We start from the raw sequence: 18,242 nt of genomic DNA on the forward strand, positions 1-18,242 counted from the left end.
ATCAGACTTTTATTTTGGTGTGTTAGATACCAAATGGTGAGGTATTCATAATGAGTGTTTTCAATCAGATCAGTTCAATCCCTCCGATCAGATCGATCAGTTGTGATGTTTCTGACTTCATGTCACCATGGCGTCAATAAGAGCCAATACACGTCACGCTCATGTGGTGACGACAAACAACTGATCAATGTCGTCATCATAATTCCATCGGTGCAGGTGTTGAGCAAACACATTGATTTATTTGTTCATGATTAGGACGCGCGTGCCTTTAGAGACACAGTAAGATGGTGTGTGTGTGTGTGTGTGGGGGGGGGGGGGTTGAAGATTAAATGAAAGAAGGGAACGACAAAGAGGACGAGAAGACCAGTGAAAGGACACTATGGGAGCCAAGTGGGCGAATGAAAGAGATGTGGAGCAAAAAAGGAGAGGAGGGGGGGGGGGCAGTTTGGGGGTGGAGTAATTCAGAGAATGCAAGCCGCTGCCCCCCCCCCCCTCCCTCCCTCTCTCTCTCCACTCCTCCTCCGGGGTGGGTATTCATCCTTCAGCCCGGTAGCGGACATTAGTGAGGAGGAGCCCGGCAGAGCGGGACGCGTCCAGTCGAGGAGACGTTCAGGGTCACCGGGAAGCGGCTCCTCGAGCAGCCGTTCACCTTCTTATTCTTACCGCGACACTCAACGTTTTTCTCTTTTTATTTTTATTTCATTGCTTTTTCTTCCTGGTTCCACTGCAGGATTTTGTGCTGGTGGATGCATTTCAAATCCTGGCACTATTCCGTATACATATAAACATATAGAATATATATATATATAGATTATATATACATATATGTGTGTTTTTATTGAGGATCAGCCTTCCCAGATTCCTCCGTCACTACTAACTTTGGACCAGCGAGGAGCTGCCCGGGAGGGGGAACCGAGCCGCGGAGCTTTGACACCGAGCCTCGATGTGCCCGCCCGGCTGTGCGTGAGGACGGGAAGGAGGAGATCGAGCTCCCCGGTCACCCACCGCCAGCCGCTCGTTTCTCTCACCGCTCGGAGGAAGCGGGGCGGAGAGCGGGATTTAGCCTGAATCACGCCACGGGAATTAAACCTGGAGGAGATTTCACGGTCAGTTTCTGTTGCTTCCTCTTCCCGTAGCCCCGGTATATCGCCCCTGTGTGTGTGTGTGTGTGTGTGTGTGTGTGTGTGTGTGTGTGTGTGTGTGTGTGTGTGTGTTTGTCTGTGCGTGTGTCTGCGTGGCTCTCGGGCTGAACGTGTCTTCCTCCTGGGGGGTCTGCGTGCGGTTTGCTGGAGAGAGAAAGTGCTCGTCGGACTGGGTTGATCGGGGGGGGGATCGAACTCTTGAGCCGCTGCTCCTTGACTTCAGTCGGGACCGTGTAGCGGTAAATGACATCCGGGTCCTTCCCTACGCGAGGGGGTGGAGGAGGGAAGGGGGGGGGTGTTGTGTTTGTACACGCAGCGGCTCTCTGGGTCGAAGATATTTTTAGGCGGTGTTACGCTGTTATTAGCTGCCGCTTTAAACCAAGCGCTCCTCCACCCTTCGCTCCTCTCCTTCCCTCTCGTCCTCGCCTCATCTCCTCTCCTTGTCTCCTACCCGCCGCTCTCTGGACAGCTGAATCCCACCGGGATCACTCCTCTGCCCCCCAGGCCTGAACAGGTGCATTGTTATTGGGAGGGGGCGGTATTTAACATGCGGCCACGCGCCCTCTCTGTCTTTTTATTTTTAAACATCATATGAAGGGTGAGCCCCCCCCCCCCTTTAACCCCCTCCAATGGTAAAATGGTAAAATGTGCACCCGAAGTGACGTCATTGTTCTCTGTACTATTTCCCATCCCCACTACGAGTCTCTTGCCCATGGGGTAATAAGTTGGGGGGGGGGGTCGTCGTGATTCTTCTCACGTAGGCTTTGCCATGGAGACGTTTGACAGCCTGCCGCGGTGTTCAGGGGGGTGGGGGGGGGGGGGAATTAAATGTTGGCCCGCGGGGCTTTCTCCGGTAAACCGGGAACACCAGATCCGGTTCAGAGACACGTGTTGCGCTCACGGCCTCCAGGTGGGTGGTGGTGCGTTCACGGTAATGGGGTCCCTCACCCTTTTTTGCACCTTTTTAGACACAGGTGTGTTTTTACAGGTGTCTTAAACACGTGAAACTACGAAAACACACGCTTCACAACTTGCACGTGAACACAATCTTGTTGTTCCACTGCCAGGAAGCAGGAATGTGTGTATGTTTTATTTATATTATAATGTATGTGTGTATGGTATAAGGATTATTACTTGCACAAGTGTTCTTTTTTTCCATCAGGGCCCAATTTCAAAGGTGTCCTTTGGAGGTTCTAATGGAGATTTGATTGTTCAGTAATGGACATTCTGCAGGGGGGGTTGCGGGGGAGGGAGGAGGAAGACGGGGAGGTTTGAGCTGTCCCCTGGGTGTGATTGGTCTCCAACTAAAGCCCTTAGAGGAGGTCCGTCTAGTTTCCCATCAACCCCTATGGACACTAATCAATAGAGGTATTTCAATCCATTCCTCCTGGTGTGCGTGCGTGTGTGTGTGTGTGTGGGGGGGGGGTCATGGCGTCATGGCGTCATGTTGATACGATGGTGGGCTTTGTAGACTCTAATCCTCTACACAGAGAACACTGTTTGTTCCCCCTGCAGGAGGAACCTCCTCCACTGAGGAGGTGTTGATGTGTGTCTGTTTGCTTCTGCACCAAGCTGTTAGTTTGTTCACTTAAGTTTGTGTTTGTGCGCCACATGGTGTGTGTTTGTTTTATAGTGTTTCGTTTTGAATTTGTTGTTTTAAGTTGGTAGTCGTGGAGGAACGGCCATGTTTATCCTTGGTGCCACTTTATAGTCCGATGTGAAGCTGCTTCTGCACAGCGCCACCTGCTGGAGAGGCAGAGTCCGAAATGCAACGTAATGCTGTATTGAAGAAGACTTGAGCTAGAGATTATGACCATAAACTAATGTTTTCTATTTTATTTCATATTTCATGCACCGAAACACACACACATACATACACACACACTATGGAGTATTGTGTGAAAAGAAGTCCAGTTTCTCCGTCCTTTCTCCAGAAGATATCTCTCTTCTAACCTTTTGGAGGCAACATACACACACTTGCAAATTCAAGGTGTCTACTGTTCCCTGTGTACATAGTGTGTGTGTGTGTGTGTGTGTGTGTGTGTGTTCACGTATCAAAGGGTCAACACCAGCAGAGGCCTCTGAAAGGCGCCTCAGTGTTCAGTAGAAAAGCTGCTGTTGGAGGCTGAAGAGGTTCGGATCGACTCGTGGTGATGACCTTCATGGACGCACACTCTGTGTGTGCGTGTTTGTGTGTGTGTGTGTGTGTCTTAGAGGAGAGGTTCAGTGGTTGGGTGAGTAAACGCCTTGGTTTTATATGTGGCTACCCCCCCCCCCACCTCTCCACTTCCAGCTTGTGTAAGGTTTAAATGTGCTGAGTAACTTCTGAACGAAAACGACGTCATATGGACGCAGTGTGAAACAAATGTAAAATACGAAATGGTAGAATGTAAGTATGTACATTTAAGGAGTGTAAATGTATGAGCGCACAAACCTTTACAACACAGGGAATAGCGGTGAAAATGTCTAGCGGACGGTCAGCTGTTTTCTTTGAGAAGCCGTTAAAAGGTTTAAGCGGCTTCCGTTTTATCCCGTCGCCCTGTTGGCAAAACAAGGTTTTTTTTGACCGGATGCCAAATCTTGTTACTTGTTTGTATGTAGGGGGGGGAAGACAACCCCCCCCCCCGCCTCCCTCCTTGCGGACTCTTCTTTTCTTTCCCGGTGCTGGAAGGCACAATAAGGTGTGCGTGTTGTGGAGTAAAGCCCACTTGATCACACTGGGAGATGAGCTTCAGAGGCTTACGGCACTTTTCCTCCCTTCCTCCCTCCCTCCCTCTGGCCCTTCTGGGCTATATAAGGGTTGGGCGAAGGGGGGGGGGGGCGCATCTGCAGCTTCTCTCTGCCTACAGTCGGCCACCATTCTGTCGCCGTGAGTCACGCTCTTGCCACGGTCCCAAAACCTCGCTCGGCTGAGGGCATCGGGCACGTCAGTCAGGACTGGAAAAGACAAGCGAGTCCCAAGCTTTGCAAAGAGGGGACGAGGGGGGGGGGTTAAAGGAGACGGAAAAGTAGACTGGGGGGGCTTTGGTGGACGGGAGAGGGTCCGTGACGGAGAGCCCGAAGTCTCTCTCTTAGCTGTTACCATGGTTTTTAAATGTGTCCAAACCGCCCAGAATGCTTCGTGCCGCCCAATGAGATCCGCGGTTCAGGGCCTGTCGGTCTGCCACAGCTTCTGTCGTTGAGGGGGTGGTCTGGAGCTAGCAGTTGGAGCTAAGATACCCCCCCCCCCCCCCCCCCCCGACTCTCCGAAAAAAGGTTTTTGATAGCGTAGCATTAGCTACCTCACAATCAGTTATTTTCTTTCTTTTTTTTAAATAGTTGCCTTCATTCAGGTAAAGTGGCAGACATTCACAAATATCTGAATAACATGTGGTGTTGTTGGCGTGTGGATCGGAGACGCCTCCGATAGCGAGCGCCTCGCTTATCGACAAACAAATGCTCCTCCGACGAATTCTCAACAGACACTTCGTCAACCTCCAGCTAACTCCTGCAGGCGAGGAAACGGGTCGAGGGGCTGACATGTTAAATTTCACAGTCAAACGAAGCCAACCCCCCCCCCCCCCCCCCCCCCCCGTGTGTGTGTGTGTGTGTGTGTCAGTCAGAGAGTGACTCAGTGAACAAAGTCACCTATTGAGAGTGTATCCCGGTGTACAAACACACCCACACACACACTCACAGGTAGTGTGTGTACAGCAGGCCGTTCCACACACACACACACACACACACGCACACGCACACGCACGCACGCTCTCAGGCTTCAGGTTTCACTCTACGTGTCCAGACGAGACAAATAGAGACGAGCGTCAGCAGGACGGACGGAAGTGTGGCGCGTTGCTGCTTGTCGTTGTCGACACATTTTTCTCTGGCGTGAGTGTGTAACTCGCAACAGTTAATCAATGAAGTCATTCAATGGGAGAAAGTCACAATTCTCACATCTAAGAAACTGAGGTCAGATCTAACAGATCAGACCGAACAGATCTAACTGATTTAACTGATTTAACAGAACATACTGTGTGTCACCCGCTCAACTCATTGATCCAACAGATTCCCCCCTCCCCCCCCCCCTTCTCATTCATCCATCAATCCGGGACAACTCGATTGATAGAGGCTCTTCGTAAACACAGAAATTAAGAGACTGAGAAAGAGAGACAGAAAAAGGGAGGGGGTCGGGAAGCTGGGGGCATAAAAGGACAGGTAAAGAGGAGAGACGGAGCGGTAGAGCAGCTCTGTTGTCCTTCAAGTGTTCACTCTGGCCTCCATTCGCAGGCCTGGACCTCAAAGGGGGGAGGGGGGGCGGGGGGCGCGCTTGTTTACATAGTTGCTGCTTCAAAGGCGTCACAATTTAATAAAGCGATATTCTTCGAGGGCAAATGGACAACACACACAAGAAAATTGGAACCATGTGACGTTTATTATTAGAACCCTTTATGAAAGCAACAGGAGTGGGTTCAGGATCAGGACCCCCCCCCCCCCCCCCTTCCCTTCAGGGTCCAGTCAAAACACAAGTAACCTTGGAGAGATAAAAACATTTTCATACCTGGAAGATGGGTAAAAAGTTAGATGGAGTCAGGTGGGGTTAGATGGAGTCAGGTGGAGTGGTGAAGTTTAGTGGAGTTAGATGGAGTCAGGTGGGGTTAGATGGAGTTAGATGGAGTCAGGTGGAGTGGTGAAGTTTAGTGGAGTTAGATGGAGTCAGGTGGGGTTAGATGGAGTTAGATGGAGTCAGGTGGGGTTAGATGGAGTTAGATGGAGTCAGGTGGAGCCGCTGCTCCTTTTGAAGTCACCTCCAACCAGGTGTTTGAAATCAGGGGATTCTAGTCCTGCTGTTATCACCAAATATCGTTTTTACAACCACGCTTTCATGAATTCCACGAGCGGCAGCGCTGTTACTTCCTGATTTATTCATTTATTTATTAATCCCTCGGCCTTCTGTAAATAATTGAATTATTCAAATGCAAATCCCTAAAAGAAACATATCTTTTTTTTCTTCTCTCCTTTCATTTTCAAGACTTAAGACGAGCCGATCCGCTCTGTAGTTTTCAGTCTGTTTGTTTACAGGGGAGGAAGAGGAGGAGGAGGGAGGGGGGGGCGTGAAGTTCCTCTTTTGAAGCATGCTAATTCACCCGTAGCAGCCTCTCCACTCCCCCCCCCCCAGCGCCTCGTTGTTATTCCAAGGCGCTAGTGGACCCAAATGCGTGCATTGTTCGCTCCCTGCTATCGGAAGGTACAGGACTGCACTTTAAAAGAGTGTCACCCCCACTTAGCCCAGAGAGAGAGAGAGAGGGGGGGGGGGGGGGATTCATCCGGGCAGCCAGCTATCGCGCCCTGCCGCCTTGTGTTCGATATGTGCGCGCCGACCGTCTGCCTCTCTCCGTCTCCATTTTCAAAAGGGTCCCCCCCCCCCCTTGTTCAGGCCACACCCCTCTTCACTGTGCACCTGTAAAGTTAATCTTGCAAAGTTGCAAGCATCTGTCCACAGACGTGTAAACAGCCGACTGAGCCCTTGATACAGGCCTCCGAGGACGTTCCCACTGCAGCGCGATGACACACACACACACACACACACGCACAGGCACACGCACAGGCACACGCACACACAGACACACAGGAAGAGGGGACTCACGCTTCAGTGACGACTCTCAGAGTCTTGTTTCCGTCATAAAGAGTACAAACGTAAGCATCAATGCTAAGCTAACACGGTGATGGATCCGAGATCAGTAGGCAGGAAGCGTCTAGCTAGCTGTAATGCTAACAGGCTAAAAGGGACAGCAGCTAAACACCTGCCCATCTCGTCACTGGGAGCACGAGATGTCCTCAGATGTTCTCACACTCCAGCTTTCCATCACTGACGCACCTCCTCCTCCTCCTCCTCCTCCTCTTCGTCTTTCCCCCCCTCACAACCTCTTACCTTTCTGTTTACTAGTTTCTTCTGTTTATAGGTCTGTTTGTTTTTGGCCACAGGCGTACAAAGTCGTATTGACTCAAGCTCCTGCCTGAATCACTGTACATATACACCGTGTGTATATACTGTATGAATACACACATGTGTATATACTGTATGAATACACACATATATATACACACATGTGTATATACTGTATGAATACACACATATATTCACACATGTGTAATTATGACAAGCTCTCCTAATGGAATCCTGCATGTGGGACAATCAATCAACCAATCAAACACATAATGTTGATTTATGGATCTCTGGTCTGCTGCTGTTCTGCACTAAAACCTTTTACTTATGCTTTGTTACACTAATTCAGTTTATTTAATTTCATTCTGGGAAGTTACACGCAGAAGGAAGGAAGCCAGTTGGGCTGAGAATTCAAACTTGACCCATTTCCTGGTGAGGAAGGAAGTTTATTTTGAAAAGACTGCGTGTGTGTGTGTGTGTCAGACCTTTTTAGTCAGATGGGGAGTAAACTGGTCAAATGGAGGCTCCATGGTCACTTCATCACTTACTAATCGTGACGCTCCACTGGCGGAGGGGTCCTCGGACTCTCGTATCAGCTTTCTAGATACGCCTGTGTTTCTTTGAGTCGTCGTCTTCTTCTTCTTCTGGATACAACAACATGGAGGTAAAACCAGGAAGGCGGCGTCGACCGGCTGCTGTTTGTCATTCATAGCGGCGGTGAGAATTGATGAGCCGCAACGGGAGGAGACGGCCGTTTCTCCCGCAAAAAGTTGCCGTCGTCACGGCGAATGTGCGCAGGTGTGACCGGACACCCGAAGGCCATCGCCACGGATACCAGCCGGCGCCGTGACCTCGGCGGTTCGCTCCTGGTCTGCTTCCTTTATAGATTCCACCTTCTTTCCTTTTCCGTAACTCCCAGTAACCACAGACTGTACCCCACCCCCCCCCCCCCCCCCCCCCCGCCCCCCCATCAGGGTTGTTGGACGAGGAAATTGGAATGCACCTGAGACGGGAAAGCTGTTTTTTTTTCTACACACACACACACACACATACACACACACGTATGTGACCCAGCTGTCACTGTACCTCAAGTCATAGCTGGTGGTCCAAGTAGGTCTCACACACACTTATACAGGGGGGGGGGAGGGGGGCACAACTTCAGCAGTCTAATCTGGAGTGAAATGTAAGTTCTCCCCCACCTACTCATTCTTTAACGATCATCCCCCCCCCCCCCCCCCGACAACAAGCGCACAAAACACCCACACGGCCATGGAGGCGCTGATGCTTTAGACGTCCTAAAGTTGCCGCGTTCACATTTTTTTTTTCTAGGTAAAATTCTTAGGAGGTCAAAGCTCCGAGGGGGGGGGGGGTGTTCTGGTCTCCGATATCTAATATCACAGATGAAATAACATTCTTTGTGTGTTATCTGGTTGATGCAGATCTTATTTTTGGGAGAACAATAATAGTGTTGCCTTGAGTAACTTGAGATCCCCCCCCCCCGGAGGTCCGGATATATTCCGCCCCACCTTCAGCCCGTCAGATGTCAGGTCACCGTCTCCCTGTCGTTGTTTTTCTGGTCTGTGGACATCTGGAGCTCGGAGGCCTCCACGCCTTCATCCAGATGAGCAAACAGGGTTCTTAAAAAGCTCAACATGGAGACAGAACCTGTCCATCGAGTCAAGGACCAGCTCGGGACCGTGTGGCCATCTTGTTTTTTATTTTATCTTCTCCACATTCGCATCCGTCCGTGCCCCAAATCCTCCGTTGTGATTGGCCGTCTGTGCGCCTCGTATTAAACGGAGGCCCCGGCCACTCATAAAACATTCAGTGTTATTCCCCATTCCCCTCCCACCTGTGTGTGTGTGTGTGTGTGTGTGTGTGTGTGTGTGTGTGTGTGTGTGTGTGTGGGGCCGGTCGGGTCCCAGCGTGGTGCGTTTGAGGAGCGGCCGGAACTCTTTCCAGCGGGAGTCGTCGAATTCCTGATTGTTTTTGTCCGCATGTGTTTTACAGGGTGTGTTATTATTTCCACCTCGGTTGTTGTTGTCGGAGGAGGAGGAGGAGGAGGAGGAGGAGGAGGAGGAGGAGACCCTTTGGATGAATCATTGACTTCATTAATCGTCACATCAATCAGTCTTTTTTTTTTTTTTGATCAGTATTTCTGGGACGTGTTCTTCTCCTTTCCTCTCTCCTCGTCTCCTTCCCTCTCCTCCGTTTGGGAGTGTGCGTGTCTTAACGGCGTCGGTGTCACCCTTCAGTCTGGCAACTTCCCCCGGAGGAATGTGACCATTTTAAGAAGCCCCCTCCCTGCTCCAGCCGTTGGTGGCCAATAATAGAGGCGTCAGCTGCGTTTTTTTTTTTTTTGGGGGGGGGGGGGGGGGGAGGGGGGTTGTAAGGTGACCGCAGGAGAGAGAAAGCGAGAGAGAGGAGGGGCAGGAGGGTGGTTGGAATCCCTTTACTTCTCTTTCATTGGTGTTTCCGTGTCCTTGTTGGTTGCCGTGGTGATTTGTACCCACCACACCTGGCCAGGTCTGTCCGCTCCTTTAACGACTCAAAAGAAAAAACACGGCGTACAGCGTAAATGACCCTCAAGAGTGATGTCTAGCCTTTAAATTCGACCCCTGCCCCCCCTACATTTCATAAATTCATAAACCATTTCGCATTTTTTTTATTTTTACCATTTAAGTGTTTTTCTTTTACTCTCCGTTCGGGTTTATTATGGTTTGTGTTGGAGAAATGTGTACGATTTCTCTGGAATCAGCCGTTTGTTGTTGTTGTTGTTTCGCCTTCAGTTTCAACGGGTCGTTAAAGCTTTGCAGAGTGCACAATTTCTGCACTTATTTGCGGACTGTTGTGTTTTGAGCCTTTTCAAACGGATCAATGGGGCCACGACTCGAACGCTACGAAGGGTGTAAAGCTTTCATACAGGTGTGTGTGTGTGTGTGTGTGTGTGTGTGTGCGGCTAGAGGTGATGCAAGTCTCCCAGACAACATCAATATCTGCAGTAATTGAAGACCATGACCAAGATCCCCATCCAATGGGAATAGAGCATTTTTTTCCGACACAAAAGGTGTCGCCATGTTTTCTCGGGCATAAAGAGAAGAGGAAAGCAAGACAGACGAAAAGACAAGATGTCTCTTCTAAAAGAAGACAAGGCATGAACGAGGGGGGGGGGGGGGGTTTGTCCCCGGCAGCCATCTTGGACTACTTTTCCAGGGAATTTTTAACACTGCGAAATAATTCTCATGAAAAGTAAACCTCAAAGTTGTATTGTAGTGGTGCTCCTTTAGGATGGAAGCTTTTGTAACAGCAGGGGGGGCACTGTCGAGATTAAAAACAAAGTTGTGGTGCGCGGCGGTGGGCGGGGTCACAGCAACAAAGAGCTGTTTTGATTCTTTTACAGCCGGTCAGAAGCTACCTGGGAAGCTTTGTGTTGTCGTTGCCACGGTGATTTCCCTTTCTGCTCCGGGGCAAACTGGAGTCACAGCATTGGGGGGGCGCTCCCTTTCTCCTTTTTTTCTCTCCCGGCTTTCCGTCCATCTCTTTCTCTTGGGGGGTGGAGGGGTGTGGGGGGGGTCCATTTGTGTAGTGACACACACACACACACACACACACACACACACACACACACACACACACACACTTGCACAGGAGGGGATCCCCTGCTCCATGAAAGAGCTGTGTGAATAACAAACCCCAGTCCTCCACAGTCCACAATGGACACAAACACAAACTCACACAGCAGCCCGCACACACACCTACACACACGCACACACACACACACCTACACACACTCTGTCTGACCCCTCTCACAATAGAGAAGGCATGCATTCGTTAGCAGTTGCAAGGAAGCTTTTTACTGGGCTTCTGCATTGTTAGCTGATCCAAAGTCCCACCGTATATCAGCCCCATCTCCTCCATCTATCCATTCCATACCCATGACCCCCCCCCCCCTCTTTTTTTGGGTTCTTCTCATCCTGAATGACACCCCCCCCCCCCTCACCACCACCCGACAGATCTCCATCAAACTTTGAGTGGCACGTCTCCGTTTAAGGGTCTAAACTTATCGAGTGATTTGACTTCTGATTCAGTGTGAAGCGCATTTAGGTCTCGCTGTGTTTCTTTTAAATGTTTGTTTCTAAAGTGTTGAGCTGGATGCCCCCCCCCCCCTCCCCCTCCTCTGAAGCGTCTCCTCTAACCACTCCTTCTCTCTTTGTGTGTCTCCAAACAGATCTGTTAAGGTGCTCGGCACAATGGGGCTCCTAAACCTCTGAGGGGTTCAGCACAAAAGGCCAAAGGGGAAGAGGAAGACTAAAGCCGAGGGGGAAGGAGGAGGAGGAGGAGGAGGAGGGAGAGTCTTACCCGGCGCCAGGCCCAAAAAAACAGGAGAGCACTTCAGAAAAGGAGGGATTTGCTCTATCTGTCGGGGTTGCATGCCCCCCCTCAGTCCCCACCTCCCACTCGGACATCCTCTTTTTTACTCCAGTTGTTTCTCCTCGCCGCTGTCCCACGAGAAGGAGAAGAATGCGCAGCAGAGCGAGTGCGGGACACGTCGCGGCGAGCGGCAGGCTGCCCCGGACCGGGGCGCTGCTGCTGGGCCTGCTCCTGGCCGCGGCGGGCTGGACCTCCCCCCCGGCGGTCAGCGCCGACGTGGAGATCGACGCGGCGCCGGCGGGGGACGGGAGGGCGTTGAGAGGAGGAGGCCACCTGGAGGCCTCCATGCACTCGTCGCTCCTTCGTGACCTCCGGGAGGCGAAGCAAGGCGCCCGGGCGCTGGAGGACGTCGCCGCGGCGACGGAGCAGAACCCGTCCGCGCCCTCCACCGCCTTCCCGGACTCCTCGGCAGCCGTGGGTCGGATCTTCCAGATGACGGTGCCGAACAAGATGGAGGACATTTACCTTGGTGACATCGTCAAGGTGAGTCCATGTGACCTAATCAGGCTTCTGGATTGGTGTGAATATGACATTTCTTCTCTGTTCTCTTGCACCTTAGAAATGTGAGACACGCTCTAAGCTCATCATTCATCATGGGTTTTATTAACATGTTCATGTTAACAACTGATCGATCAGGTTAATTGGCAGTGACACCTCGTTAGTGGGAGAGGAGCGAGCGTTTCTATGTGGGCGGGGTCGTTTGCAGATGAACTCCGGTAACATGAGGCGGCTCATCTTCACTGCAATACTCCACAATGGCCAATTTATCTCCCTACTCCCTTTGTGTCTGCTCCTTCCTCCCTCCACCTATCCATCCTCTTCTTCTCTCTCCCTCTCCCCCCCCTCTTCGGGCTAAACCTTTAATATTGTACACTTCCTGTCCTTCATCTCCCGTGCATCACCTCCATCGCTCTTTCCTCTGCTATCACTCCACCCTGCTGGCCTTCTCTTCCTCCCTATCGTCCCTCCATCACATCCCGGTCTTTCATAGCCTGTCAGTGAACCTCCTCTCTTTGGCTTCCCCTCGTTCCTCCCCTCGCTCCTTTCTTCCAGCCCTGTCAAATCGGATCGTATCACTCAACCTCCCCTAGTGATGAGCAGCATGGAAATATACCCACACCCTGCACTAATAAAACCTTCACTGGAGGCACATTTCTGAAGAAGTCAAAGGAAAGGAAGGAGTTCCAAACTGGTGATGTAACGGACCCTTATTGATCCGTGGTCTGTACCGATCCCCCACGTGAACGGCTGAGTAGTGACACCTGCTAACGTTCATGTGACATCATGACCAACCAATTGGTGTTTGGATCAGCATGAGGAGGAGCTAGTGACGTTAGCAGCACCGCTAACGGCTAACAAACAAGTTCACCTAATTATGTGGCGTTCAGGCTCTGCTCGGTGAAAATAAGAACATTTATTTTATATGATAAACTTGAATAAATATAGATAACATAAAATAGATTTCATATAGAACGTTGTGTTTGATATTTTCATGGTTCCTCACTAAAGAGAGTTAATCTGCCGATACGGATGATCACTGATTGGCTATTAAAATTGGTGGCCGATTGGTTGTCTTTTTTTCTTCCCTCGACTTCCCCCTCGTCAGTTTTTTCATGACGTTTGATGTTTTTTTTCTCTTTTTTTTTTGTGGAGATCACAGATTGTCGGATGGAGTCTCTGCTGATTCTGACTCGGCGTGGCTTTCTGCCCCCCTCCCCCGTTCAGGGACTTGTTCATCTCATGGCGGGGGGGAGTGAAACCTTTGCGCCGGCCACCTGGCTCCTGCAGATTAAAACAAAAACTTCCTGGTGCTGGTTTATTTTTGATTTTATAATGGGGGCGGGGCGGTGATGGTATTTATTGAGTTTTGGCTCCTCTCTGCCGGTTTATCTCCACGACTCGCCTCCTCCTCCTCTTTCTCCCTCCTCCTCCTTGCATCCCCCTGTCTTTATTTTTATCATCCGGCTACTCGTCTTCTTCTCGCTCCTTCAGCACCTCTCCCTTAGTCTCTCAGGCTAAGGCTGATTCTATCTGTCACACTGTAAGTTAGGGGCGGCTTCCTCCCCTAGTGGAGTTGCCTTTTTTTTCCTAATGTTTCGAAATTACAGTGATATTCTGTATTTTTACATTTAAAAAAAAATCTCCCTCTTTTGCCTGCTCTGTTTTTATCTGTAATCCTGTTGATCTGTCCTCATGAGAGACTCGCCGCCTCCTCCCTCCTTCCCTCTCTGACCGTCCGTTCGATATCCACAGCCGCAGACAGCTTGTTTACTTCCTCCGTTTCTAATTCCAGCGCCGCTCTCCGTTCACCCTGGCATTCCTGCTCTCTCCTCCATTACTGATTCCAATCCCCCCCCCCCCCCCACCCCTGCCTCCCACCCACCCACCCACTGCCTCTGCCGTCCTTCCCCTTTTCTTTGGGTCCAACCCCTTCCTCCCCCCCTCATGTTTTCGAAGGTCGGTGCTCAAGGTTGTGGAGCAAAAGGCCAAATCAATTCCTTGTGCTTTGCGTTGCGCTCATACTTATGGCCTTTTCTTATTAAATGTGCCGGAGTTTGAGGTGTCTCGAGCTCCTTGACAGCATGGCCGGCCCGCTCACCCCCCCCCTCGGCCAAACCCCGAGAATAGAGTGAAACTACAGTCTACCCGTTCATATGATCCTCAGAGTTGGAGAGGGGCCAGAGGGATTGATGTTAAGTACAGTTTAGTATCTTGTTTATATCAAAACTGTTTTTAAACTTTGACGATATTTTTCAATTACTCACCCGATCAATTAAAATTTCTGATCATATGCTTGCAATGCTCAAGTATTCTTTCATTGTTTCTTCCCCAATAAAGTTTTCTAATTTTACTTTTTCACCTTGGTTCGGGAAAAAAAGCTGCCCACCAGGGGGCGACTCCTCTGGTCCCAAACAAGTCTATGACAAAATTACTTCTCTCTGGTCTAACCCTTCTTCAGTACAGCATGATGTTCATTTTGTAAATGATGGTCCATTTAGAGTCAAACAGACCATAATGCAAGTGATACTTTAGGGCGGAGCTAGACACTGACTGACAGGTCTCTATTAGACCTTAAAGCAGGGAATGTTTTAGGGCGGGGCTACACACCGTCTCTACGTCCTCCTCAGTCCTTATATGACCAGAGACGTATACGGCATGTCAGGATTAAAAGAAGTAGCTTATTAATATTAATACACCCCCAAAACAAACATGTGATATCATCAATGGTCAAAAAGGTCCCAATGGTCTCCATCCCCAAGATTTAATTAAAATTTGCAAAAGCAAATGCCTGACTTGTTGAACCAACATGTGGGAAAACAAGCGCCTCTTTTCACTAAATTATGTTCCTTTTCTTCTTTTCCCTTAATCAATAAGTTTTAATTCATAATTAGACTCCTGACGGGTTTGTGGCAGGTTAACCTTTTTAAGTGAATGATTTATTTTCATTTTAAGCCTTGTAATTTATGAAAGGTTTTAGAACTCTCTACACAGCTGGTGAGGGAAAAACAATTTTTGTTATTTCTCTAACAAAGTCCTGTACTGAGGGACGGAGTGGAAATTATTCAGTTGAAGGTGAGACCTTTTGCAATGAAGGAATCTGTATTCAGGTGCTGCTGTCACTGTAACTGTCTGCTGATATTAATGCAAGTGTGGGTGGGTTCTTGCCAACAGATGAGTACACTCCATAGCCTAATTACCACAATTTACCAGCTTAATTAGCGGATTGGCTGATGGGTTTTCTGGCAGGGCGATCTTACACACACACCGCCCCTCTTCACTTCCTTTCTTTCCCCTCCTTCGTTCCTGGAAATAACCAACGCTAGATCTTTTGTTCTCAAAGAAAGAAATAACTTGGAATCTACCAGTGTGTGTGTGTGTGAGAGAGAGAGAGAATGACATATGAACACACATACAACATGGGTGTAAATGTGTGTGTGCACCAGTTTGACCAAACAAAGAATAGAGAATAAACCTGTGATTGTATCACGAAAGCAACTGTGTATGTGTGTGCGCTCCTGTATATATATCTTTACGAGGACCACTGAAAAAGACCAGCGCCTTGTGAGGACAATCGCGTGTTCGCTGCTCCTCACTTTTTAGACTTGGTTTTAGGGATCAGGCTGGATTAAAGTGAAGGAGGATTCCTTCCTTCATTCATTGTCCCCAAAAGGAATCAGCTCCATGAGCGCATGTGCACATTTGTGGGAAAATGTTGCTTTGCTCTGCAGAGAGAAAGCGTGTGTGTGTGTGTGTGTGTGTGTGTGTGTGGTTGTCAGAACACATTGACTAGCTGTTTGACTCGCTCTCCTCTTGATGAATGGAGACAGTAGCTTGCTGTTGTAAAGCCCCCCCCCCTCTCTCCTGGGGAGGGCGTCTGGTGGGAAAACTAACTTTCTCCTCTCCTCCCCACTAAGTCTTTCCTCTCCTCTCAATTCATGACCCTCTCCGCCCCGTTTACTGTCCTCGGTGCGCTTTCACAGTCTTGCCGTCGCTTCCCCTCCACGTTGGCAAACCTCCTCGTCTCGGCAGCATTTTCTTTTCACGTCAGCCCGCACGAGCAGCAATTACTTCCCCCTCGTCTCATCTCCCCATGAGCCCCTTCCCACGTTTCCTTTGTGGCAGCGCTCTCAATCCACCGACGTCATTGTGTTATTTAAACTTAACTCCGGGCCCTTGTCTTAAAATAAACATACCGCTGTTCGTCATCTGCCTCTCTGCCGTCCTGCCTTTAGTTTTCCTTTTTTTTTTTTTTTTTTTTTTTACACAGAGAGACTCACCCTATAAGCCCCCGTCGCTCCATAGCAGTTAGCTGGCAGGGCAGCAGTGGAAAACTGGTATTAGAGCGAGCGGGAGGCAGCCAGAGATAAAAACACACACCAGAACATATGAGTCACCCGAGCTGCGAGCTCGCATGCCGCCATCGGTTTCCTGGCACCGCCGCGCGCGCTGGCCGCGTTGCTACGTAATTAAACATACAAGCAGGCGGGGGCTTTTTGATTCATACATCCTAAATTACATGAAATTCATTCATGACGTGGTGTTTTTTTTGGGGGGCGGGGAGGGGGGGGGGTGGTTGTGTGTTTGACATGCATCTGCAGGAAAAAGGCCTTCGCTGTGTCCGTGTGGGGGGGGGGGGGGGGGTTGCGTTGAATTCCAGGGACTCGTTTGCCCTTTAAGCACAGACCATCGCTGCCAAGCAGCCACTGTGTGTCCCCCCCCTGTCTCAAGGCAACATAAATTACCTTATTACCATCTTTGTGTATCGTGTCTACGCTTGGTTGTAACCCACAGTGGGTGGGTAGAGGCGTGAGGGTGTGGGGGGGTAGGAGTTTCACGTGGTCCGGGGGTGGGGGGGGCCTGGAGAGCCGAGCCATATTTGGCGTGCGAAGGCCAGAGTAGCTGATTATATTTAGAAGCCGGACGGGTCGGGCTGTTAAGGCGATACAGCAGGGCAGCGGTGTGAAACACTTCATCGACCCACCCCCCTCCCCTCCTCCTCCTACAACGTCTCCTGATGTCTCTGAATAAGGTTTTTGTGTCGGCGCTGTAGCTCGTTAGCCGGGTGAAGGGCGGCTAATGTTTCTATTCACCCGGCGTCCGAGGCAAGCGGGGCGGTAATCGCGAGGGCTTAGCGGTTCTTTTTGGGGGGGGGGGGGGAAATGCAAACCGGGCCCGTCGGGGTCGCAGCCGTGTTTGGCGGGAAAGGAGCCTGTCGAACGCCTCAGCGCGATGGGGGACTGAACCCAATCCTGACGGAGATGAGATGCGCTTAATCGCCTTAATTCCGTCCTCCATTGTCGCCGCGTCGCCGCGGATTTAACGCTCCTTTCCCCCCCCCCCCCCCCCCCCCCAGTCCCCTTGACTGTACTTTTTCTTCTTCAATACTTCAGTGAGCATCTGATCCAATGATCGTGCTGAACTCAAACGGCGTTTCACGCTGAGTGTGCGGTTTTCTCTCTTTTTGCCCCCTCTGTGAGGTCCTGTCACTTCTTATAACTTGTCAGTTTGGTCGTTCATGGCAGGAATGTGTCCCTTCATAATTACAGCACAGGGTTATTTTAGCTGTGCTGTAGAGCTGAAATATTTAAAGTCATTCCGCCACATTACGTATCTTCAGATTCTCTCCATTTTCCTTGTTTTAGATCTAAGATCTAAGAGCAGTTCAACTCTTTTCCGTGTGTTTTGTGTTTAAGTGAAACTGGTGTGCAGTGGGGAAGCTCTTTCCCTTTCACTTCTTTCCGCTCTTTTATTTTTTGAAATGACTGTCTTGCTTTGAGGAGTCTCGATTAGAAGGAATATTTGTCCTTGACTACGTTTCATCGTTTCAACTGAGCTCCGTATCTGTGCTTCAACTCTCACCGGGGGTTCGTTTTTCTCTTTTGCGTCCTTTTCCGTAACAATGTCACACATTTATGGCAATGATTATTATCCGAGAGTCTGTCGGTGGAGACAACAAGCTCCTTCTGTGTGAATAAGTGGCCCCGAATGTTTTTATTGTAGCCCGTTTAGCAGCTGATGCCTGCAGCTCCCTCCTTCAATACTGGATCAATTTTAGCAATAATCGTCTCCATTAGTCATTTAGACACAAATACGTTGAAAAAAAGGATTTAAGGTTGAAATATACACAGTCACCCTTAAAAGGCCATTACATTTTTACATCTTAAATGAGTTGGGTTAGTGAGTCACTTTAGAGCGACACTGTGACACACAGAGCAAAGAGGCGCGATCCTCCTCAAACTTCCTCT

The 18,242-nt window shown here is 49.9% G+C and overlaps 1 protein-coding gene across 1 annotated transcript in view; it reads left to right on the top strand.

Annotated features, from left to right (window-relative positions):
• The first annotated feature begins 557 nt into the window (after positions 1-557).
• Positions 558-18,242, top strand: part of dag1 (dystroglycan 1) — a 26,846-nt gene continuing 9,161 nt past the window's right edge. Inside the window, exons 1-2 of the mRNA XM_037490890.2 lie at positions 558-1,106; positions 11,294-11,979. Coding sequence (XP_037346787.2) covers positions 11,587-11,979 — 393 coding nt within the window. The 5' untranslated portion in view covers positions 558-1,106; positions 11,294-11,586. The remainder of the gene's footprint in view (positions 1,107-11,293; positions 11,980-18,242) is intronic.

This window comes from Pungitius pungitius, chromosome 8 (genome assembly GCF_949316345.1).
Source record: "Pungitius pungitius chromosome 8, fPunPun2.1, whole genome shotgun sequence".
Taxonomy (NCBI): Eukaryota; Metazoa; Chordata; class Actinopteri; order Perciformes; family Gasterosteidae; genus Pungitius; species Pungitius pungitius.